General features: G+C 40.2%; 1 protein-coding gene across 1 annotated transcript; it reads right to left on the minus strand.

Moving 5' to 3' along the window:
• Nucleotides 1-8,897: 8,897 nt before the first annotated feature.
• LOC307048179 (HMG box transcription factor BBX-like) lies at nucleotides 8,898-11,718 on the minus strand (the record flags this gene model as incomplete). The annotated part of the gene is given in 2 exon segments (XM_079697122.1): nucleotides 8,898-8,991; nucleotides 8,993-11,718. Coding segments are annotated over 2 exon segments (2,820 nt in total).
• Nucleotides 11,719-27,055: the final 15,337 nt, after the last annotated feature.

Genomic DNA, 27,055 nt, shown 5'->3' on the forward strand with positions numbered 1-27,055 from the left:
GCACGAACCCGCGTCCCCTGCTTCAGCAGGTGGGCTCTCAACCACTGCGCCACCAGGGAAGCCCAATATTCTGATTTTTTATTAAATATTTTTTATTCAGTTTTAAGATCACAGTTAAAGTACTTTAGCATGTTATACACATGACTTACATGTGCAAGTTTTAGAAATATCAAATTAAGTATAAGATTTTGAGGAAAGAAATTATATAAACGTGTAGATTGACTTTTACGACGCATACATCTAAGAAAGCAATAATTCTGTTGTACCATTAAGTGGAAATCATTTATTACATGGCATGTTTACCCCAGCTCTAAAGAGAACCAAGCCAATTTCTGAAAGCAAGAAAAATGAGCCATTCGGTCATGCTGAAAACTGTCAATAGACTTAAGACCTGGTGGTCAAATGAATCTGTGGTTAATTTATAATAGGTAAGTAAGCAATTCAAACCTATGGGAAAAGTTCATAATCTGGTAATGTGGACTCTCAGGTGGTTTTTATTCCTTTTTGACAGATACCTGAGAGCAAGCCATGAATGCTAAGGAAATGAGAAACATGTTGCCGAGCATGTGCTGAGCTCCAGATCACAAACCTCCCCCACCCCAGTTCTGCCGCTACGAGCTGAGGCACTAAAGTGAGGTGTCAGTGGACGTGAGCACTCCCCTGAGGCCGCCAGGGGAGGTCATGGTTAGTCCACCAAACGCGTGCCTCTGTGATTTAGGTTAGAGCTTGTGAGGTCAGACGTGTGGTGCGGTGCAGTGGGAGGGTGTGGAGGCATGGAATTAGGTCCTTGCTCCTCGGTAACCAGTTCTGGCCCAAGTTATTAGAAAATCTCTGGAAAGAGTAGTAATGTTCACAATAACTAATTCTGTGCATAAAGATCAACTTAAGGAATTGACAAACCATTAGCCAGACTCATCAAGAAAAAAAGGGAGAAGACTCAAATCAATAGAATTAGAAATGAAAAAGGAGAAGTAACAACTGACGCTGCAGAAATACAAAAGATCATGAGAGATTACTACAAGCAACTCTATGCCAATAAAATGGACAACCTGGAAGAAATGGACAAATTCTTAGAAATGCACAACCTGCCAAGACTGAATCAGGAAGGAATAGAAAATATGAATAGACCAATCACAAGCCCTGAAATTGAAACTGGGATTACAAATCTTCCAACAAACAAAAGCCCAGGACCAGTTGGCTTCACAGGCAAATTCGATCAAACATTTAGGGAAGAGCTAACACCCATCCTTCTCAAACTCTTCCAAACAATTTCAGAGGAAGGAACACTCCCAAACTCATTCTACGAGGTCACCATCACCTTGATACCAAAACCAGGCAAGGATGTCACAAAGAAAGAAAACTACAGGCCAATATCACTGATGAACATACATGCAAAAATCCTCAACAAAATACCAGGAAACAGAATCCAACAGCACATTAAAAGGATCATACACCATGATCAAGTGGGGTTTATTCCAGGAATGCAAGGATTACTCAATATACGCAAATCAATCAATGTGATACACCATATTAACAAACTGAAGAAGAAAAACCATATGATCATCTCAACAGATGCAGAGAAAGCTTTTGACAAAATTCAACACCGATTTATGATAAAAACCCTGCAGAAAGTAGGCATAGAGGGAACTTTCCTCAACCTAATAAAGGCCATATATGACAAACCCACAGCCAACATTGTCCTCAATGGTGGAAAACTGAAACCAGTTCCACTAAGGTCAAGAACAAGACAGGGTTGCCCACTCTCACCACTCTTATTCAACCTAGTTTTGGAAGTTTGAGCCACAGCAATCAGAGAAGAAAAGGAAATAAAAGGAATCCAAATCGGAAAAGAAGAAGTAAAGCTGTCACTGTTTGCAGATGACATGATACTATACATAGAGAATCCTAAAGATGCTACCAGAAAACTACTAGAGCTAATCAATGAATTTGGTAAAGTAGCAGGATACAAAATTAATGCACAGAAATCTCTGGCATTCCTGTACACTAACGATGAAACATCTGAAAATGAAATCAAGAAAACACTCCCATTTACCATTGCAACAAAAAGAATAAAATATCTAGGAATAAACCTACCTAAGGAGACAAAAGACCTGTATGCAGAAAATTATAAGACACTGATGAAAGAAATTAAAGATGATACAAATAGATGGAGAGATATACCATGCTTCTGGATTGGAAGAATCAATATTGTGAAAATGACTCTACTACCCAAAGCAATCTACAGATTCAATGCAATCCCTATCAAACTACCACTGGCATTTTTCACAGAACTAGAACAAAAAATTTCAAAATTTGTTTGGAAAAAAAAAAGACCCCGAATAGCCAAAGCAATCTTGAGAACGAAAAACGGAGCTGGAGGAATCAGGCTCCCTGACTTCAGACTATACTACAAAGCTACAGTAAACAAGACAGTGTGGTACTGGCACAGAAACAGAAAGATAGATCAATGGAACAGGATAGAAAGCCCAGAGATCAACCCACGCACATATGGTCAACTTATCTTTGATAAAGGAGGCAGGAATGTACAGTGGAGAAAGGACAGCCTCTTCAATAAGTGGTGCTGGGAAAACTGGACAGGGACATGTAAAAGTATGAGATTAGATCATTCCCTAACACCATACACAAAAATAAGCTCAAAATGGATTAAAGACCTAAATGGAAGGCCAGAAACTATCAAACTCTTAGAGGAAAACATAGGCAGAACACTCTATGACATAAATCACAGCAAGATCCTTTTGGACCCACCTCCTAGAGAAATGGAAATAAAAACAAAGATAAACAAATGGGACCTAATGAAACTTCAAAGCTTTTGCACAGCAAAGGAAACCATAAACAAGACCAAAAGACAACCCTCAGAATGGGAGAAAATATTTGCAAATGAAGCAACTGACAAAGGGTTAATCTCCACAATTTATAAGCAGCTCATGCGGCTCAATAGCAAAAAAACAAACAACCCAATCCAAAAATGGGCAGAAGACTTAAATAGGCATTTCTCCACAGAAGATATACAGACTGCCAACAAACACATGAAAGAATGCTCAACATCATTAATCATTAGAGAAATGCAAATCAAAACTACAATGAGATATCATCTCACTCCAGTCAGAATGGCCATCATCAAGAAATCTAGAAACAATAAATGCTGGAGAGGGTGTGGAGAAAAGGGAACACTCTTGCACTGCTGGTGGGAATGTGAATTGGTACAGCCACTATGGAGAACAGTATGGAGGTTCCTTAAAAAACTAAAAATAGAACTACCATATGACCCAGCAATCCCACTACGAGGCATATACCCTGAGAAAACCATAATTCAAAAAGAGACATGTACCAAAAGGTTCATTGCAGCTCTATTCACAATAGCCCGGAGATAGAAACAACCTAAGTGTCCATCATCCGATGAATGGATAAAGAAGATGTGGCACATATATACAATGGAATATTACTCAGCCATAAAAAGAAACGAAACTGAGCTATTTGTAATGAGGTGGAGAGACCTAGAGTCTGTCATACAGAGTGAAGTGAGTCAGAAAGAGAAAGACAAATACCGTATGCTAACACATATATATGGAATTTTTTAAAAAATGTCATGAAGAACCTAGGGGTAAAACGGGCATAAAGACACAGACCTACTTGAGAATGGACTTGAGGATATGGGGAGGGGGAAGGGTAAGCTGTGACAAAGCGAAAGAGAGGCATGGACATATATACACTACCAAACGTAAGGTAGATAGATAGTGGGAAGCAGCCGCAGAGCACAGGGAGATCAGCTCGGTGCTTTGTGACCGCCTGGAGGGGTGGGATGGGGAGGGTGGGAGGGAGGGAGATGCATGAGGGAAGGGATGTGGGAACAGAGGTACATGTATGACTGATTCACTTTGTTATTAAGCAGAAACTAATAAAAAAATTAAAAAATAAATAAATAAATAAATAAAAAGATCAACTTCAGGGCAGGAACAATTTTGACCACTGACTGCAACAAGGAAACAGTGGCCACCGAACTTCTAAGTACAAGGTTTCCTCTTTTCCGTTATTAGCATAAATCATACCACCGCAAATAAAATTTGGCCAGGAGAGGAAACTTTTTGTATGTGTGAAGAAAATGTATATTGATATTTTTAAGGAAAGCGTAGCACAAACAGATGGAGGTGTATGAGGGGAATCAAATGTACTTGTCTTGTTGTTCACTCTTTTGCTGCTTCTTTTTCTAAAATGTAAGATAATGTCCCCAGTGAAAAGGACAAGGTCATTTAATACGGGGTATAATCAACTTCACTATCACTTCCAAACTATATAAAAGCAAAGCAGTCCATCAGACTCTGAATACATCACCAGACATATCTGGTAAGATGAACTGAACCACTGTTTCTTTTTTTATTGTAAGTATGATGTTAGTCAATCTAAATAAGATAACTGTAAAATAAAAAATTCCCAAACTCAAATAAACAAAAAATCCAAATCTAATTCTTTGGGAATGCTTGTATAAATAAAAGCAACACCTAATTAACAATTAGTACACTCTTTATAAGGTGCAAAACAAGATCCTATGTGGGGAAAGCTAAATTTTAATTCCCACCTAACAGTCACTCTGAATACTTTATAGGTCAACTGTAATAAGAGCATTTGCTTCTACTGCCCATTTTCAGCAATACATTGTTCTCTCTGGAGAAGGTGGTTTGGGAAGTCAAAACACTGCAGTGGAAAACAGTGGCACTGACGGTAGAAGCAAAAAAAGACAAACCTTTGAAACAGGACTTACTGAAATTAACCGTTAAAGCCGAGGTAGCCCATTAGGATTGGCCTTATCTGAGGGCTCTGTGGAGCAGTGCAATCAAAGGTGAACCTTCTCACAGCATCCCGTACACCCCGACTTTCCCTTTACAAATGAGGACTCCAGGCCTTGCACGACTTCCTTCCTTTTCCCCCAAGAAGCGGCGATGCTTCCCCTTTGCTCTATGGATGCTGGCCTCCAGCCTCCAGCTGCTGGTCTCCAGAACACTTAGGATTCATACAGTACTTTAGCAGGCAGCATGGTCCCACTGCTTCACATTAATGCCAAATGCCAAACTTGGAACAGAGTTACTTGATATTCCCCATCCCTCCCCCGGAACTGGATAAACAAAACATGTCATTCAGTTTTCAGCTTACTCCTAGTGCTCTATTGATTTATAATCTGCTTGAGATTTTACATAGGTGCAAACATTTGCAGAGGAGGAGCCGAGGACTACAGAGTGCAAACAAAATTTTCTATGACTCAGGCAGAGTAGCATCTGACTTGATAAGAGAGTGACAGGGATTACACAAGTTGGATTCTAAATAACCAGACCCGTTCAGATGCTCCTTTTTGTTCATAGTGTTCCATCCCTTTTTTTCTCTGCAGCAGTTTGAATGGCAGGAACTATAATAACAGTGACAACGTGGGAATGAGTTCAGCATGGCTTTGAGGGGGCGCTGGTAGAAAGCTCATCTGACGGATTAAATAAATATATTTTCGGGGGGGAAAAGACTGTCAGAATTACAATGGTATGATATATCCTTTTAAAAAAGAGGGCTTTCAAGAATTCACCATTTTGATCTAAAATCTGGGACCTAACCTAGTTTGGGGATAAGAACCTGTGTCTTCAAAGTGGCTGTGGGACCTTTTGCCTTTTCCTGGCCTCATTACAGTTATCCAAACAAATAAACACTTAAGAAGGGCGTCTTACAGTATTTTCTCTCTTTCACTCAGCTTCTTAGAGCTGCCGCTTCACTAACTATAATATACTCTACACACTTCAAAACTACATAGGAAAATACCCAGAATAACTAAATAAATAAAAGGCTAAAGAAAACTGGAACAGTACTGTGTCTCCATCTGAGACTAAATCATCCACTTCCAGCAACGCACAGAAGGGCTAGGACAATTTTGTTCAAAAGATTTATACACAGGTTTGAATCTAGAAATTAAGGTAAAAGCATAAATATTGAGAATTTCAACTAGATTCAGAATGGTTTCAGAAAGATATGATACAACAATTTAGAATAAAACAAAAGCAGAAGAGCATCATATTTTGGTTTGCTTGAGATATACATAAGGTGCAACAACTTTTTCTCTTGAGGATGCTTGTGGGACAAATGTTAGTGTAGATGGTGTTTGCTGGCAGATGAAGGTACACACCATAGCAATAGGATTTTCCAAAATAAAAAAGAATGAGAGAAGTGAAATGAAAATGATAAATGGGGGAGGGTACTACATGTTGGTCTGCAATATGTGTGCTCACAAATGTTGTTACCTGAAAATACCAACACCCCTCTCCAGTGGATTCAGGGCATGAGAAAAGCACTATTTTTGAAATCAAGACATTACTCAGAGAAATGACAAGGTGAGTGTCGAAAAGACTATAAAGCTTTGCAGGATTTCTGCTACTCTCAGTGCCTAACCGCTTAAAAATTAAGCATGTCTACAAAAAGGTGGGTTGTTTTTCTTTTTCTAAAGTATCTGAAAACAGTCGTATCCAGTAGGTTGCCCTCCACCCCGACCCCTGCCTAAGGGAAAAGCCACTGAGGTTTAGGAAAAGCACATCAAGTAAGATATATTAATCACATAGAAAAAAGTCATCTTTTGTTTTGCTTCTTTTTAAAAAGGGTCCCATGAATATACAGCACTCTGTTAAGGAACTCTAGTGAAACGTAATCAGAGGACTGGAGGAGAGGGCACTGGCAAAAATAGACCTATTCTAACATGTTCTAGAGAATAACAAGTTAGTGCCACTGTCAAGGTGCATGTTCTGCACCAAACAATTTTTGTTGTTGATTTTATTTTTTTTTTTGGATTTTAGCTAATTATAAGTTTTAAATCACTGCTAGCAAGTGGTCCAGAAACTCCAACAGCCACCAACACTGGGACCCAGCAATTTTCAAACATTCACTTTGTGTTTCGAAATTTAGAAAATATTAATACAACAGCATCATAGTAAAAATATCATGCTAAAATCTGGGGTTGCTCACCTGATTTATTTCTGTGTGAATGGGGCTAAGCTTCTGCCTCTGATTAACCTTGCTTACTAATTCCTTCTTCCTCCATGCCCACAAGGAATATGCATTTTTGAGGACACCGTTCCAATGCCCTGATGCCCTCTTTACCTGCTTTGAAAAAATAAAGAGCCCAAATCTCTCTGTTCTTTTTCAATTCTGTTAGTATGTTGTACAGGTTTTCCCGCACCGAAACTGAAGTAACATCTACAACCGCGAAAAGCTAAACCTAGTCAGTACTAATAGAGGCATTTTTTTGTATGGCTATTAGGTCAAATTACGATTAGAAAAAAAATCATCATTACAATTCAGTCAAGTATAAATAAGATAGCTAGATAAAACCTTGTAAACTGTCACCATTTAGAGATCTAATTCAAAAGTTTCCAACTTGAACTAACACTATCAAAATTCCGCCAGTTTGAAAACCAGTAAAAATTATTGCTGGAATCCAATAATTAAAATTTGGTAGTTTGTGCTGTGATGCAAGAGTGGGGAAATACTTTGTGCTATGGAACAAATACCCGGTAAAATCTGTAGCCGCCGACTAATTTTGATTTATCACTTTGCATCTGTTGCTAAGAAACAAGATACTGTGAACGTCAGGTGGTGGAGTCAATATGTTGAATGTTCTAAGCCAGTTATTCCAGATGCACTGGAATATGTATAGTTGGTTTTATGTTCAAAAGCAACAAAACATGAAAAGGAAACAGGAAACTTGCAGGTGGATCTATAACTGCGAGTCCCACTCTGGTCAGGCACACCTCCCTCATCAATACCTCCGTAACCACAAAAACTCAAAATGGCTCTAAAAACCTGCAGTGCCAATTAGGCTGTGCATAGCAATTGCTACCCGTCCAGTCTGTCTGGGATGCATGTAAAAGGGCTGTAGCTCAAAGACCACACAAAGTGAGTGTGTCTTCAATGTGTTCTCAATAGTGAAGTAATACTAAGGTCACTTCTGAATACTATGTTTCTTTTTTTGTCTGTATGAACGATCCATTGGTCACTCAGACCCTTGTGTAAAAATAAAAGAATCCTCAAGGCATGAAAACATCAGTAATCTGTAATCTGCTGGACTCTTCCCCTGTCTGGGAAAATATTCGCCACAATTGGACCCAAGCAAATTCTTCTTGGTCACTCAAGGCTAAGAAACAAATTCTGCTGTAAGAACTGTAATTTTTCTTCTTCTCTCTCTTTCTCTTTTGGCCAGCAAACTACCACTCTGGTGGCAAATATAAAAGTGCAGAATAGATGGACCACAAGGCCGAGCATACACCGCTAACACTGGTACATCTGCCTGCCCGTGCTGTTTGGGAGTCTCTGGAAGAGGCTTTTTAATATTATTCTAAAATATAAATGTAGGTATAACCTATTATATAAACCATCTTAGAACATAAACCTCCATGTACAAAAAAGACTAAGAATATCTAATAATAACTAGTGCAGTGTGTCAGTTTTTGTTTTTTTGTTTTTTGTTTTTGTTTGGAAAGAATAACTAGGTAATATATGAAACTAGTTTCACACTCTCTGGTTGGTAAAAGAGATGCTGGATGAGCTACAGTAAAGGCAGCCTTTTACCAAGTTACCACCTATTACCATCAAAAGCCTTCAATAGAAAGCAAAGCTCTAGGATCATCCCATTTCTGCTCATTATCAGACAGACAACATCACCCTCAAAGACTCTGGGTTCTGAAAGAACAAACTGGCCCAGGGTGCCAACTTCTGCTTCAAGTGAATCTGGGCCGTGTAGGGCAACAAGCACTTGTTTGCTGTCTATAGTTTCCACCACATGGACTCACTAGCATCTCTCAATAAAGACAAGGCTAGGGTAGTAGGTAAAGCACAATGTTTTACAATTAAAGGGCGCTTCACTGGTCAGCGCAAGAAATAAGTACAGGAGTCTGGGGCATTTCTTTTGGCTGTCCGTCATGGGTGAGCGGAGTGGATCTCTGACTTCTATGCATTTTCCACGGCAGCCACTCCGGCCAGCGCAGCGAGGCTGAAGAACGCAGACACGGCGGGCATCTCCGGGGTGCTGCTCCGCGTCTCCGTGGCCTCTTGGTTGTGTGAGCATTCGTCATTGCAGCCTGTCTCGGTCACCTTAACGAGACTCCTCTGCAGTTGTTCCTTTGGTTTGTCATCCAAAGTACCTCCTGCTGGTGATACCCGGCCATCTGCTGTCCTGACAAGGTGTGTGATCTTGGTTTTCCTTGCTTTTCTCTTTTGACTGCCCACCAAGGGTTCTTGCACTGTTGTTGGCTCTGGAGTGTTGGGAATGGATGGGGCATTTTTAACCTTATAAGCAGGCTCTGTGGTGTTTCTGTCTTCTGAAAATATGGCTTCTGTAGGGTGAATGGCAGCCAAGAAGAGTTGCTTGTTTGACCATTTATCCCCACTTCCTTTTTCCGGACCATTAGGCTTCTCCTTTTTGTGCTTGTATTTGCTGACAATTTTGTGGAATAAGTTCTTTTTCTGAGACTGGAAAGGACCTTTGCTGGTTTGGGTCGGTTCTGAGGACATATGTCCAGTCTTCTTCTTTTTTCTTGGGACAGGTACACATTTCTCGTCAAATGTAACAGGACTATACTGAGGGAGGCTGTGGAATTTCTTTTCACATTCTTCACACAGCTTTGCTGAGCCAAGGAGAGAGTCTTCCTTTGCCTTTGTCTTCTTGAACTTCTTGCTTCCACTGGTCCCACTCTGGTGAAATGTCCAGCTTTCTTCATGCCAACACTCTTCATGATCAGAGGACTTTCCTTTTCCTGACCTTCGTTTCCCTCTGCCAACATTAGCTCGCAGAGACGTGAGCATACCCTCAGACACCAGGGTTTTATAAAGAGCACCTTTGCAAGACCTCTCAGATTTCCGGGAGCCACAAGTCTCTATTTTTCTGTGACACTCACTGTCCTCAGGCTTGGCCTGTCCCGATAGACTGGGTGGTAATGCAGCCTCCGTAGGGGTCAAAGGTTCTGCTTTTATACCCTCTGGTACCTCACCAGAAATGTTCTTGCTGGCAGAAATACTGATAAAATCTTGAGGTCTTGACTCTTGGCTGGTGTCTGAGGATTTCTCCTTTGACATTTTCTTCTCTCTTGATTTCACTTTCTTCTTTGGTGGCTTGGCATCCAAAATGCTTCCCTTGCCACTCGAGGATGTATGGACCTTCTTGCGAGGGGTATCTCCAAGCTTCTCGATGCCCCAGTCTCCCTTTGCAACAGCTTCAATGGTGTACATGACACTCTCGATATCAGATTCCGAGGACTGCCTCTTTTGGCAAGTCTGCTTGGGTGTGGATTTATCATTTCCATGTCGATCCATTTTGTTTTTCTTCTTTTTCTTTTTTAGCTTGTCTGGTTTGCTTAATGCTGTGGGATCCTCGATGATCCTAATGCCATGAGGATGGCACATGGGATCCTTTCTACTGGGAACATCGCTTATTATTATCTTGCTACTGCCAGAGTAAGAAAAATCAGGGAAGTGACTACATTTTTGATCTTCCTCTAATTCTTCCTTTTTAATTGCTTTAGGAGCTTCCATTTTTATACCCATTATATCATCCATTCGCAGCTCCTCAAAATTACTTAATTCCTTAGAATCTCTTACATTTTCCTTAGCTGATGTTTCAAATTCTGCTTCTTTCTGGAACCTGGCTTCATCGATTTTCTCCATTTTCATTTCTCTTTCTTCCTTGCCCTTCTCCAATTCTTGAATTCTTCCGCCATCTGATTCTTTGGCTTTTATTAGCTTTGATTCTTCCATTTTCACCCCCTCTGATGCCAGGCACATCTCTGCCAGTTGAAAGAGGGCAGACTTTCCACAGCGTTTTACAGGTTCAGCACCGCCCAACTGTGAAGTCTTCGAACAAATCTCTGCAAACTGAAACAAGGCTGATGCTTGACATTGTTTTGACGCAACATCAGGGTGGGAGGTACCTGAAGATATCTCGGCAAACTGAAATAATGGTGACTTCTGACGCAATTCAGAGGATTCTGAAACATCAGGCCTGCAAGTGCCAGAGGATATCTCTGGTGTCCCAAGAACATGTTCTGCAGCTAAAAGCAGCATGCTCAGGCCTCCCATTTGAGTAGGATCAGCCATCCCAAAGTTAAGCTGAGGCATTTCTTCAGGCTTTGTTTTCTTGGGGCTTGGCAAGGCTCTTGAAGAGTCAGATGGGAAGGCCCATAGTTTCTCCCGTGGATTGACAGTGGATGTTGGGGATTTCACAGGCTTGTTTGTGGTAGCACACCATTTGTAGCCAGGATTTGCTTTCATAAATGCATGTTTATACTCCTTGGCCATGTCTGTGTATTTCTGCTTTTCCTTTGGATCGAGAACAGCCCACCAATCAGCTAGTATCTTGGTAGCACCTCGGTTATCAAGCCTGGGGTGTTCCTGACGTACGAGAGAGCGATGACGTTTGCAAAATAAGAGAAATGCATTCATTGGTCTCCGGGCTCGCTGTTCTGGTGATTCATCATCTTCAGTTTCACCATCTTGCTCTAGACCAGCGGCCCCAAGAAGTTGAACCTTATCAATATCCTCCTCTTCGTCTTCCTCTTCTTCCTCTTCTGAAAAGTCAAGAAGTTGCTTTGCTAGCAATGGATGCCACTGAAGGCACTTTCGTTTTGGTCCTTTTCCAGCTCCTTCTCCTTTTGCGGAATAATCTTTATTTCTATTACCGCCTTTCATTACTCTGACCGGTCAAGTCAAGACTTTCCATCGTGATTTCAATGGAACATCAGAACTTCCAGCTTCTGTGATGCAGCAGAATTCCAGGAAGGCAAACGGAAAGTACACAGGGAGGAAGATGAACTGCGGCAAAGCCTGTGTCATATGATACTGACTTCGCGGGTTCGCCGGGCGCGAGGGCGTGTGTGTGGCTCGCCCTCAGCGGCCAGTCAGGGGTTCTCTATGGGAAAGTGGAGAGAGAGGAGCTCGCGGAGCCGCTCTGCCTCCGCTTCACTGCACACTCCAATATTCTGATTTTTAAAGAGTGACTCTCATAACCAATAAGGACCTACTCTATGGCACAGGGAACTATACTCAATATTTGGTAATAACCTATAATGGAAAAGAATCTGAAGAAGAATATATATATATGAATCACTGTGCTGTACACCTAAAACTAACACAACATTGTAAATCAACTATACTTCAACTAAAAATGATTAATTAATTAATCTAATTAAATACAATTTCTTCCCTAAAAAAATAAGAATGACTCTCAACTCTTCTAAACATATAAAATATTTTCTTAAACCTTAATCCACCCACTCCTGACACGTTAGGACCTGAGGCAAGACTGCGCTGTGCTGGAGGCTGAGGCCCTGCCCTCCAGCTCTGGGTCTGCCCCGTGTCCTGTAGGGCCTTGCTTACGGGACGGAACGTGGACGCCCAGCCACGTAGCCAAGCTCCCGCCTCCCCTGCTGCACACAGATGAGCTTGGCCCCCTGGGGCCTGCAAGTGTCACATCCGTGGCTGGGCTCGTCTTCTAGACCATGGTCGTCACCTGGAAGCTTCTTAGAAATGCAGAATCTCAGCTCCTACCCAGACCTACTGAACAGTAGTCTACTTTTTCATAAAATCTCTAGGTGACTTATGTGCAAGTTAGAGCTTGAGAGCCTTTGCTCTCACGTGGGAGGCTGAGGTCAGAGGCACCCATCTCTTACGTTTAAGAGACTCCCTGTTAAAAAGCTTTGTTCGTCTTCTGACCTCTGAAGGACTTGAGAAGATTCTGGCCAATGATCAGTTCTGTTCAATTCCTTGTTGGACTTAAGGTACATTCCAAACTATAGCTGATTTTTCCTCTTATACATTTAATTGTTTTCGGTCAGGTAATTTTCCTTAAGCTGTTTTCTTAGTTGGAATGCACCCCACCCACCCTACTCTGTCAATATCACCTGCATCAGGGTGGCCAACTCTTCCGTGAAGCCCACCGCAATACCCCAAAGAAAGAGCTTCCGTTCTGGCCCCCACTTCCTTAGTTGAAAACTCTGGTAGCCAATTCACTGGGTCTGCTATGGTTATACAACTGAATCCTCCATGAGACAATCAGCTCCCTGACATAGGAGCTGAGTCCCATTCAGATTTAGATTCTCCATTACCCATAGCTGAGTCTATCGGATTTTAAATAAGCATGTGAAATTAAATCTGCCTCTCTTAAGTTTATTTTTGTGGCCCCTGCAATTCTCTGCTTGTGCCAGAAAGGAGATTAAAATAGCCCTGCAATTTTAATGAAGGTGGGTTTTACTCCTGTGTCTTACCACATTTAGGAAAGTGTATACATTTTGTACTTTCATGCAAAATTGTGCTTGGCACCGACCTGGTGGTCACGAAGGGAAGCAAGGGTGTTCTTCGATGAGAATTCTTGGGCAGCTGGGTCTAGTTCTGTTAGTGAACAGTATTCAAATGGAGGAATTGCTTTAGCTTGGAAAGTAGACCTCATATATAGGAGGAATAGAGCAGAAGAAAAAGGAACTTATGAAAAACGGAATACAGAAGCGTAAAGGAAAGGTAAATTTCTATGACTGGCCCAGTCTTCTGATTCTCCGTGTCCATAGATCATAACTGGGGAATCACAGGGGTGCAGAGAGGGGGCAGGAACTTGCAACGGGGAGTCTGTGCTCTAGTTTTGGCTCTTCTGCTAATTAACTGAGCACCTGAGAAGCTCACTAAACATTTGTGGGTCTTTGTTGTCACATCTGAAATATGAATAGTTGGTCAATGCTTCTTAACCAGAGAAGAAAGCTAGAAAAATGGGGGCGGGGGGGGTAGGGGGTCTTGTTTAAAGACACGTGGCCAGGTGGGACACCCAGAAATGCGTATTTGCTGGGTTTGTGATGGGCCCCAAGTATGAGGTGCCTTTCTGATATTCAGTTCTGGTTAAGCATCAGTAAATCAGATGCTCTCTTAACATTCCTTCTAGCTCAAATATTCCCCGATTTCATGACTAGCAGCCCCGTAGTGAATGCATGGTTAGGAGTCTACGTGTCTGGCAGACACTGCTGGGTGTACCCCTCTTCCTTTAGGAACAAAACCCAAAGTTTTTGCTCCGCACACGCCTCCCAGAATAACTATTACATTTCCCAGCTTTCCTTTGGGTATGTCCGTGGACTAAATTCTGGCCCAAGGGAAGTGGTGAGTGTAGGTTCTGGGAGCGCTCTTAAAAGACAGAGGTGTGCCCTCTTGCTTCTTCTTGCTGACAGGCATGCATAGATGATAGTGGAAGATGGGCCAGCTGGGTCAGTGCCGGACATGGGAGCTGCCATAGGAGATGGGAGGGAACCAAGACAGTGTGGCCTGGGTCCAGGACACCAGGGAGTCGTGTCAGGAGGGAACTTCCTACCCCCAGGCTTCCTTTATGTGTGAGAGAAAGACATTATCATCTAGTTAAAGTAACTGCAATTTTGCTCTTACTCTTTCTTTCAGCCAAACCCATTTTAAACTAAAACAATATGGAGCATGAAAAAGACTTTACGGACTCCAGTTATGCTTCCCAATCTTCATGTCAGCACGAATTGGAATGTCTGTTTACTGTGGCTTCTTGTTTTCTACTTCTGTAAATGTACTATGTTTATAAGACGGAGAATACTATTGTCTTTTACAGAGAGCACTTCTTTCACAGCCAGAAATTGATGGAGAGGTATCACAATTTTAGGAAGCACAGCTTTCTTTTTATGATTTTATCTTATTCTCTACAAACATATATTATTTCCTTAGCATATGCCATATATATATATATATAATTTTTGCCCTCAAAAATGGTCAGTCACCATTAATTTTGTGTGAAATTTGGTAGGACCTGAACTACAGTGAAATACCAAGAACTGCCATTTAAATTACATATTATTGCTAATAATTGTTATGATTGGCAATAAGCAAACATGTGGTGTTGAGTTTTTTAAACGCTTCTACATTTTTTTTGAAAGTTTGGGCTTTGACAAGAGCTCATTAGGAAAAAACCTTTAATTCTTTTCCTTCTTATTTATAGTTGAAAAAAACGCACACCTCCACACACCATATATGCATACGATAATGGAATTTGTTTCTTGTGAACTTGCATTTAGCCTGTGAAAATTACCTTTAATGACTTTGAAAGATATTGTGCTTTTTGCACATTTTAAGTTTCTGATGGGGGACAGGGATGAGGGGCAGTGATGGGAGGATGGTGAAAGAAAAATTATAGATATACATATACAAATACATATATATATATATATATATATAAAATTCAGGGCATAAGACCTGCAAAATTCTGGGATTAAAAGTCATGTGAATAATCGTTTCCATTTCCAAACCTCTCTTAATAAATAAATAATGGTAAAATGCCACAGTAGATATTTCAGGCTATTTAATAAAACTCTCTTTCTCTGTCTCTCTGTCCCCTTTCTCTCATACACACACACACACACACACACACAGCTCACCCCAAAACAAACTCATTCTCACATACAGAATAGAAACTAAACCAAATCAAACCATAGAGAAAGATGATTGGGTGGGGAAAGGAAACGGGGACTCTTATGAAGAGCTCTCTCTGCTTACCTTCATTCCTCTCATCCGGGTCAGTGTAGATGGAAGCCAGAGTAAAGAGGGAAAAGATAACAAAAGCCAATAAAATGAATGCCATTTCCAGGTTGGTAAACGGAAGCTCCATGAAAGACCACAAACTTCTTCACCTGCAATACAAAGCAGACACTGGCTTAGTATACCCTGGTCCAGAGAGAACTTGTTGAGTAATTATTTATTGTAGAATGAGATTTACTAAGACTTTTTAAGATACTTCTGTGCACCTGGAACAACACACCTGGCACTAGCAGAAATGGAGGGTGCTCTCGTTTTTTGAAATTTGGCATCAGTCTTGGTGTAATTGAACTTAGACTTTGCTGTGTAGATTGGAGGAGAACAGGGGAGTCTGAATGGCAGAGTCAATTTATGTTTTATGAGTTTTTTGGACAAAACCCTGGGAGTAAAGACAGAGTATATTTCATATCATGAAGGAAAAAATAATGTTGGTTTCTATCTCACTGACCACACCCAGGTTCTGAGTAATGTTCTTGTGCCTGAAGTTAGCCAGTGTTTGCCAACCAGGTGATAAATCTACAATTGAAGCAATTTTTAGTGAAGAAACCATAGTCTTCAGAGTAGCTGGATCAAACTCAACCCAAATAAAGATAAATGTGTTAACAATTCAACCATGAGAACTTCCAATCTCAGACTCGAAAAAGGAGAGCTCATGTGTCTAGAAAGGAAAGCATAGTTCCATTGGGGGGAAAGAATAACATCTAGTTGGAAATAACCTCTGTCTTTCTGTCTTTCAATGTTTACTACATAAATGTAAAATATTTAAAACACTGCAGACATATGTGGGAATGTTATCATTTTAAGAAGACCCAAAGAAAGACATTTCACATCTTTCCACTGCAACTCATTCCAAATTCCTTATTTACTGTCTATTTTAGGGAAATAACTTCTTGGGGTCTTTCACCTAAGGGTTCAGTCTCCTTTAGATATATTTTTTAAATGACTTCATCATGCCCTGTAGTTGAGAGACAAGATTTGAGGTGGGAGTTAGGCTTGCTCTCTTTCCTAGTTGCAGTCTTCCAGTGTTGCTCTAGCAGAACAGAGGTGGGTGAGGGGATAATAAGTTCTTTAAAATCTGCTGGTTTTGAACAGATTTCTGATTCTTTTTTTTTTTCTTTTGGACATACTTCTTACAATTGACAATAGTTTGGGGGATATTGATCAGAAGTCTGTAGCTTTTCGTAGGTTTGTAGGACAGAAAATTAGACATGGAATTTATGTGTCATAGGTATGCACATTTTAAGATATGAAGAATACTACCGGGGCTTCCCTGGTGGCGCAGTGGTTGAGAATCCGCCTGCCAATGCAGGGGACACGGGTTCGAGCCCTGGTCTGGGAAGATCCCACATGCCGTGGAGCAACTAGGCCCGTGAGCCACAACTTCTGAGCCTGCGCATCTGGAGCTTGTGTTCCACAACAAGAGAGGCCGCGACAGTGAGAGGCCCGCGCACCGTGATGAAGAGAGGCCCCCGCTCGCCGCAACTAGAGAAAGCCACGCACAGAAACGAAGACCCAACACAGCCAAAAATAAATTAATTAAAAAAAAAAAAAAGAATACTACCAAGGGGGTTAAGATGTATCTTGGAAATTTTTCACATCAGTGCACATTGGTCGAGCTTATTCTGGTTACTGGAAGCTGAGCATTCTAGAGTATGGCTCTACTGTCATTTAACCACTCATATTGATGGGAATTTGGGTTCCTTCTAATTTTTTGTCATTGCCAACAATGCAGCAGAAAATATTTCTTTGTAAATATAAATTTGCACACAGGTACACATATCTCTAGGAAAGATTTATAGAAGTAGAACTGCTGGATGTATAAACTTTTGAAGTGTTCCTTCACAAATTTCCCTGAAATTTACAACCTTATCAGTACTATATGTAAAGAACTGGTTCCCAAATCCTTCCTCAACACTCCCTCTTCCGGTTTTCCCCCCCCAATTTGAAGTTAAAAATACTATCTCATGTTTAAATTGGCTTTTCCCTGGTTTCTAGTGAGGTTGAACATTTTTTTATGTGTTGATTTATTATTTATACTGTTTGCTCTGTGAATAACTTGTCTTTATCTTTTGCCCAGTTTTAAACTGGGCATTTGTAATTTTCTCACTGATTTGTAGACACTCATTATAAACTTTGGATAAAAAATTCCTTTCAGGGCTTCCCTGGTGGCGCAGTGGTTGAGAGTCCGCCTGCCGATGCAGGGGACGCGGGTTCGTCCCTAGGTGAAGTAGGTGAAGCTTCCTTGCCCAGTCAAGATTTCTGTTGGGCTACATGTTTTTCTACAGTGACTGATTTCTGTTCTTATTTGGACTCATATTTGCAAAGAAGCACTATATGTTATGTTTCAACTTTAAATTTTAAAATACATCATATGGTCCAGAACAAAAGCAATGTTCTTAAGTACCTCTGAATGGTCAACGGTAGATGATCTATGTAAATTCAGTTAGGGATCAAAAGAGCCAGACTTCTTCCAGTGAGAAGAACTGAACTGACAGTCTTTGAAAATCTTTCTCTGGAGACTTCTTACAGTAACAGGGAAAAATGTGGGTTCTTGGTCAGTTTCTCAATAAATACAATTTCCTGAAATATCTCAGGGCTTTGTCATACCTTATACCCTTTTCAACAAAGAAAGTTGTCTTAACTATTCCCTTATAAAAAGGCATAGAGTAAGAGAATTGAGAATGTTAATTACAAATGAGATAGTGGATTTACAAACTATTAAGAGCTGCAGAACTCTTGCAATACTAAAATAGAATGAGTTTTATTTTTTTTTTTTTTTTTTTTGTGGTACGCGGGCTTCTAACTGCTGTGGCCTCTCCCGTTGTGGAGCACGGGCTCCGGACGCGTAGGCTCAGCAGCCATGGCTCACGGGCCCAGCCACTCTGCGGCATGTAGGATCTTCCCGGACCGGGGCACGAACCCGCGTCCCCTGCATCGGCAGGTGGACTCTCAACCACTGCGCCACCAGGGAAGCCAAATATTCTGATTTTTTATTAAATATTTTTTATTCAGTTTTAAGATCACAGTTAAAGTACTTTAGCATGTTATACACATGACTTACATGTGCAATTTTTAGAAATATCAAATTAAGTATAAGATTTTGAGGAAAGAAATTATATAAACGTGTAGATTGACTTTTACTACACATACATCTAAGAAAGCAATAATTCTGTTGTACCATTAAGTGGAAATCATTTATTACATGGCATGTTTACCCCAGCTCTAAAGAGAACCAAGCCAATTTCTGAAAGCAAGAAAAATGAGCCATTCGGTCATGCTGAAAACTGTCAATAGAATTAAGACCTGGTGGTCAAATGAATCTGTGGTTAATTTATAATAGGTAAGTAAGCAATTCAAACCTATGGGAAAAGTTCATAATCTGGTAATGTGGACTCTCAGGTGGTTTTTATTCCTTTTCGACAGATTCCTGAGAGCAAGCCATGAATGCTAAGGAAATGAGAAACATGTTGCCGAGCATGTGCTGAGCTCCAGATCACAAACCTCCCCCACCCCAGTTCTGCCGCTACGAGCTGAGGCACTAAAGTGAGGTGTCAGTGGACGTGAGCACTCCCCTGAGGCCGCCAGGGGAGGTCATGGTTAGTCCACCAAACGCGTGCCTCTGTGATTTAGGTTAGAGCTTGTGAGGTAAGACGTGTGGTGCGGTGCAGTGGGAGGGTGTGGAGGCATGGAATTAGGTCCTTGCTCCTCGGTAACCAGTTCTGGCCCAAGTTATTAGAAAATCTCTGGAAAGAGTAGTAATGTTCACAATAACTAATTCTGTGCATAAAGATCAACTTAAGGAATTGACAAACCATTAGCCAGACTCATCAAGAAAAAAAGGGAGAAGACTCAAATCAATAGAATTAGAAATGAAAAAGGAGAAGTAACAACTGACGCTGCAGAAATACAAAAGATCATGAGAGATTACTACAAGCAACTCTATGCCAATCAAATGGACAACCTGGAAGAAATGGACAAATTCTTAGAAATGCACAACCTGCCAAGACTGAATCAGGAAGAAATAGAAAATATGAATAGACCAATCACAAGCCCTGAAATTGAAACTGGGATTACAAATCTTCCAACAAACAAAAGCCCAGGACCAGATGGCTTCACAGGCGAATTCGATCAAACATTTAGAGAAGAGCTAACACCCATCCTTCTCAAACTCTTCCAAACAATTTCAGAGGAAGGAACACTCCCAAACTCATTCTACGAGGTCACCATCACCTTGATACCAAAACCAGGCAAGGATGTCACAAAGAAAGAAAACTACAGGCCAATATCACTGATGAACATACATGCAAAAATCCTCAACAAAATACCAGGAAACAGAATCCAACAGCACATTAAAAGGATCATACACCATGATCAAGTGGGGTTTATTCCAGGAATGCAAGGATTACTCAATATACGCAAATCAATCAATGTGATACACCATATTAACAAACTGAAGAAGAAAAACCATATGATCATCTCAACAGATGCAGAGAAAGCTTTTGACAAAATTCAACACCCATTTATGATAAAAACCCTGCAGAAAGTAGGCATAGAGGGAACTTTCCTCAACCTAATAAAGGCCATATATGACAAACCCACAGCCAACATTGTCCTCAATGGTGGAAAACTGAAACCAGTTCCACTAAGATCAAGAACAAGACAAGGTTGCCCACTCTCACCACTCTTATTCAACCTAGTTTTGGAAGTTTTCGCCACAGCAATCAGAGAAGAAAAGGAAATAAAAGGAATCCAAATCGGAAAAGAAGAAGTAAAGCTGTCACTGTTTGCAGATGACATGATGCTATACATAGAGAATCCTAAAGATGCTACCAGAAAACTACTAGAGCTAATCAATGAATTTGGTAAAGTAGCAGGATACAAAATTAATGCACAGAAATCTCTGGCATTCCTGTACAATAACGATGAAACATCTGAAAATGAAATCAAGAAAACACTTCCATTTACCATTGCAACAAAAAGAATAAAATATCTAGGAATAAACCTACCTAAGGAGACAAAAGACCTGTATGCAGAAAATTATAAGACACTGATGAAAGAAATTAAAGATGATACAAATAGATGGAGAGATATACCATGCTTCTGGATTGGAAGAATCAATATTGTGAAAATGACTCTACTAACCAAAGCAATCTACAGATTCAATGCAATCCCTATCAAACTACCACTGGCATTTTTCACAGAACTAGAACAAAAAATTTCAAAATTTGTTTGGAAAAAAAAAAGACCCCGAATAGCCAAAGCAATCTTGAGAATGAAAAACGGAGCTGGAGGAATCAGGCTCCCTGACTTCAGACTATACTACAAAGCTACAGTAATCAAGACAGTGTGGTACTGGCACAGAAACAGAAAGATAGATCAATGGAACAGGATAGAAAGCCCAGAGATCAACCCACGCACATATGGCCAACTTATCTTTGATAAAGGAGGCAGGAATGTACAGTGGAGAAAGGACAGCCTCTTCAATAAGTGGTGCTGGGAAAACTGGACAGGGACATGTAAAAGTATGAGATTAGATCATTCCCTAACACCATACACAAAAATAAGCTCAAAATGGATTAAAAACCTAAATGTAAGGCCAGACACTATCAAACTCTTAGAGGAAAACATAGGCAGAACACTCTATGACATAAATCACAGCAAGATCCTTTTGGACCCACCTCCTAGAGAAATGGAAATAAAAACAAAGATAAACAAATGGGACCTAATGAAACTTCAAAGCTTTTGCACAGCAAAGGAAACCATAAACAAGACCAAAAGACAACCCTCAGAATGGGAGAAAATATTTGCAAATGAAGCAACTGACAAAGGATTAATCTCCAAAATTTATAAGCAGCTCATGCAGCTCAATAGCAAAAAAACAAACAACCCAATCCAAAAATGGGCAGAAGACGTAAATAGGCATTTCTCCAAAGAAGATATACAGACTGCCAACAAACACATGAAAGAATGCTCAACATCATTAATCATTAGAGAAATGCAAATCAAAACTACAATGAGATATCATCTCACACCAGTCAGAATGGCCATCATCAAAAACTCTAGAAACCATAAATGCTGGAGAGGGTGTGGGGAAAAGGGAACACACTTGCACTGCTGGTGGGAACGTGAATTGGTACAGCCACTATGGAGAACAGTATGGAGGTTCCTTAAAAAACTAAAAATAGAACTACCATATGACCCAGCAATCCCACTACGAGGCATACACCCTGAGAAGACCATAATTCAAAAAGAGACATGTACCAAAATGTTCATTGCAGCTCTATTCACAATAGCCCGGAGATAGAAACAACCTAAGTGTCCATCATCCGATGAATGGATAAAGAAGATGTGGCACATATATACAATGGAATATTACTCAGCCATAAAAAGAAACGAAACTGAGCTATTTGTAATGAGGTGGAGAGACCTAGAGTCTGTCATACAGAGTGAAGTAAGTCAGAAAGAGAAAGACAAATACCGTATGCTAACACATATATATGGAATTTTAAAAAAAATGTCATGAAGAACCTAGGGGTAAAACGGGCATAAAGACACAGACCTACTTGAGAATGGACTTGAGGATATGGGGAGGGGGAAGGGTAAGCTGTGACAAAGCGAAAGAGAGGCATGGACATATATACACTACCAAACGTAAGGTAGATACATAGTGGGAAGCAGCCGCAGAGCACAGGGAGATCAGCTCGGTGCTTTGTGACCGCCTGGAGGGGTGGGATGGGGAGGGTGGGAGGGAGGGAGATGCATGAGGGAAGGGATGTGGGAACAGATGTATATGTATGACTGATTCACTTTGTTATTAAGCAGAAACTAAAAAAATAATAAATAAATAAAAGAGAAAAAAAAAAAAGATCAACTTCAGGGCAGGATCAATTTTGACCACTGACTGCAACAAGGAAACAGTGGCCACCGAGCTTCTAAGTACAAGGTTTCCTCTTTTCCGTTATTAGTATAAATCATACCACCGCAAATAAAATTTGGCCAGGAGAGGAAACTTTTTGTATGTGTGAAGAAAATGTATATTTATATTTTTAAGGAAAGCGTAGCACAAACAGATGGAGGTGTATGAGGGGAATCAAATGTACTTGTCTTGTTGTTCACTCTTTTGCTGCTTCTTTTTCTAAAATGTAAGATAATGTCCCCAGTGTAAAGGACAAGGTCATTTAATACGGGGTATAATCAACTTCACTATCACTTCCAAACTATATAAAAGCAAAGCAGTCCATCAGACTCTGAATACATCACCAGACATATCTGGTAAGATGAACTGAACCACTGTTTCTTTTTTTATTGTAAGTATGATGTTAGTCAATCTAAATAAGATAACTGTAAAATTAAAAATCCCCAAACTCAAATAAACACAAAATCCAAATCTAATTCTTTGGGAATGCTTGTATAAATAAAAGCAACACCTAATTAACAATTAGTACACTCTTTATAAGGTGCAAAACAAGATCCTATGTGGGGAAAGCTAAATTTTAATTCCCACCTAACAGTCACTCTGAATACTTTATAGGTCAACTGTAATAAGAGCATTTGCTTCTACTGCCCATTTTCAGCAATACATTGTTCTCTCTGGAGAAGGTGGTTTGGGAAGTCAAAACACTGCAGTGGAAAACAGTGGCACTGACGGTAGAAGCAAAAAAAGACAAACCTTTGAAACAGGACTTACTGAAATTAACCGTTAAAGCCGAGGTAGCCCATTAGGATTGGCCTTATCTGAGGGCTCTGTGGAGCAGTGTAGTCAAAGGTGAACCTTCTCACAGCATCCCGTACACCCCGACTTTCCCTTTACAAATGAGGACTCCAGGCCTTGCACGACTTCCTTCCTTTTCCCCCAAGAAGCGGCGATGCTTCCCCTTTGCTCTATGGATGCTGGCCTCCAGCCTCCAGCTGCTGGTCTCCAGAACACTTAGGACTCATACAGTACTTTAGCAGGCAGCATGGTCCCACTGCTTCACATTAATGCCAAATGCCAAACTTGGAACAGAGTTACTTGATATTCCCCATCCCTCCCCCGGAACTGTATAAACAAAACATGTCATTCAGTTTTCAGCTTACTCCTAGTGCTCTATTGATTTATAATCTGCTTGAGATTTTACATAGGTGCAAACATTTCCAGAGGATGAGCCAAGGACTACAGAGTGCAAACAAAATTTTCTATGACTCAGGCAGAGTAGCATCTGACTTGATAAGAGAGTGACAGGGATTACACAAGTTGGATTCTAAATAACCAGACCCGTTCAGATGCTCCTTTTTGTTCATAGTGTTCCATCCCTTTTTTTCTCTGCAGCAGTTTGAATGGCAGGAACTATAATAACAGGGATAACGTGGGAATGAGTTCAGCATGGCTTTGAGGGGGCACTGGTAGAAAGCTCATCTGACGGAATTAAATAAATATATTTTCAGGGGGGAAAAGACTGTCACAATTACAATGGTATGATATATCCTTTTTAAAAAGAGGGCTTTCAAGAATTCACCATTTTGATCTAAAATCTGGGACCTAACCTAGTTTGGGGATAAGAACCTGCGTCTTCAAAGTGGCTGTGGGACCTTTTGCCTTTTCCTGGCCTCATTACAGTTATCCAAACAAACACTTAAGAAGGGCGTCTTACAGTATTTTCTCTCTTTCACTCAGCTTCTTAGAGCTGCCGCTTCACTAACTATAATATACTCTACACACTTCAAAACTACATAGGAAAATACCCAGAATAACTAAATAAATAAAAGGCTAAAGAAAACTGGAACAGTACTGTGTCTCCATCTGAGACTAAATCATCCACTTCCAGCAACACACAGAAGGGCTAGGACAATTTTCTTCAAAAGATTTATACACAGGTTTGAATCTAGAAATTAAGGTAAAAGCATAAATATTGAGAATTTCAACTAGATTCAGAATGGTTTCAGAAAGATATGATACAACAATTTAGAATAAAACAAAAGCAGAAGAGCATCATATTTTGGTTTGCTTGAGATATACATAAGGTGCAACAACTTTTTCTCTTGAGGATGCTTGTGGGACAAATGTTAGTGTAGATGGTGTTTGCTGGCAGATGAAGGTACACACCATAGCAATAGGATTTTCCAAAATAAAAAAGAATGAGAGAAGTGAAATGAAAATGATAAATGGGGGAGGGTACTACATGTTGGTCTGCAATATGTGTGCTCACAAATGTTGTTACCTGAAAATACCAACACCCCTCTCCAGTGGATTCAGGGCATGAGAAAAGCACTATTTTTGAAATCAAGACATTACTCAGAGAAATGACAAGGTGAGTGTCGAAAAGACTATAAAGCTTTGCAGGATTTCTGCTACTCTCAGTGCCTAACCGCTTAAAAATTAAGCATGTCTACAAAAAGGTGGGTTGTTTTTCTTTTTCTAAAGTATCTGAAAACAGTCGTATCCAGTAGGTTGCCCTCCACCCCGACCCCTGCCTAAGGGAAAAGCCACTGAGGTTTAGGAAAAGCACATCAAGTAAGATATATTAATCACATAGAAAAAAGTCATCTTTTGTTTTGCTTCTTTTTAAAAAGGGTCCCATGAATATACAGCACTCTGTTAAGGAACTCTAGTGAAACGTAATCAGAGGACTGGAGGAGAGGGCACTGGCAAAAATAGACCTATTCTAACATGTTCTAGAGAATAACAAGTTAGTGCCACTGTCAAGGTGCATGTTCTGCACCAAACAATTTTTGTTGTTGATTTTTTTTTTTTTGGATTTTAGCTAATTATAAGTTTTAAATCACTGCTAGCAAGTGGTCCAGAAACTCCAACAGCCACCAACACTGGGACCCAGCAATTTTCAAACATTCACTTTGTGTTTCGAAATTTAGAAAATATTAATACAACAGCATCATAGTAAAAATATCATGCTAAAATCTGGGGTTGCTCACCTGATTTATTTCTGTGTGAATGGGGCTAAGCTTCTGCCTCTGATTAACCTTGCTTACTAATTCCTTCTTCCTCCATGCCCACAAGGAATATGCATTTTTGAGGACACCGTTCCAATGCCCTGATGCCCTCTTTACCTGCTTTGAAAAAAAAAAAAAGCCCAAATCTCTCTGTTCTTTTTCAATTCTGTTAGTATGTTGTACATATTTTCCCGCACCGAAACTGAAGTAACATCTACAACCGTGAAAAGCTAAACCTAGTCAGTACTAATAGAGTCATTTTTTTGTATGGCTATTAGGTCAAATTACGATTAGAAAAAAAATCATCATTACAATTCAGTCAAGTATAAATAAGATAGCTAGATAAAACCTTGTAAACTGTCACCATTTAGAGATCTAATTCAAAAGTTTCCAACTTGAACTAACACTATCAAAATTCCGCCACTTTGAAAACCAGTAAAAAGTATTGCTGGAATCCAATAATTAAAATTTGGTAGTTTGTGCTGTGATGCAAGAGTGGGGAAATACTTTGTGCTATGGAACAAATACCCTGTAAAATCTGTAGCCGCCGACTAATTTTGATTTATCACTTTGCATCTGTTGCTAAGAAACAAGATACTGTGAACGTCAGGTGGTGGAGTCAATATGTTGAATGTTCTAAGCCAGTTATTCCAGATGCACTGGAATATGTATAGTTGGTTTTATGTTCAAAAGCAACAAAACATGAAAAGGAAACAGGAAACTTGCAGGTGGATCTATAACTGCGAGTCCCACTCTGGTCAGGCACACCTCCCTCATCAATACCTCCGTAACCACAAAAACTCAAAATGGCTCTAAAAACCTGCAGTGCCAATTAGGCTGTGCATAGCAATTGCTACCCGTCCAGTCTGTCTGGGATGCATGTAAAAGGGCTGTAGCTCAAAGACCACACAAAGTGAGTGTGTCTTCAATGTGTTCTCAATAGTGAAGTAATACTAAGGTCACTTCTGAATACTATGTTTCTTTTTTTGTCTGTATGAACGATCCATTGGTCACTCAGACCCTTGTGTAAAAATAAAAGAATCCTCAAGGCATGAAAACATCAGTAATCTGTAATCTGCTGGACTCTTCCCCTGTCTGGGAAAATATTCGCCACAATTGGACCCAAGCAAATTCTTCTTGGTCACTCAAGGCTAAGAAACAAATTCTGCTGTAAGAACTGTAATTTTTCTTCTTCTCTCTCTTTCTCTTTTGGCCAGCAAACTACCACTCTGGTGGCAAATATAAAAGTGCAGAATAGATGGACCACAAGGCCGAGCATACACCGCTAACACTGGTACATCTGCCTGCCCGTGCTGTTTGGGAGTCTCTGGAAGAGGCTTTTTAATATTATTCTAAAATATAAATGTAGGTATAACCTATTATATAAACCATCTTAGAACATAAACCTCCATGTACAAAAAAGACTAAGAATATCTAATAATAACTAGTGCAGTGTGTCAGTTTTTGTTTTTTTGTTTTTTGTTTTTGTTTGGAAAGAATAACTAGGTAATATATG

This window comes from Hyperoodon ampullatus (genome assembly GCF_949752795.1).
Source record: "Hyperoodon ampullatus genome assembly, chromosome: 1".
In the NCBI taxonomy this organism is placed as follows: domain Eukaryota; kingdom Metazoa; phylum Chordata; class Mammalia; order Artiodactyla; family Ziphiidae; genus Hyperoodon; species Hyperoodon ampullatus.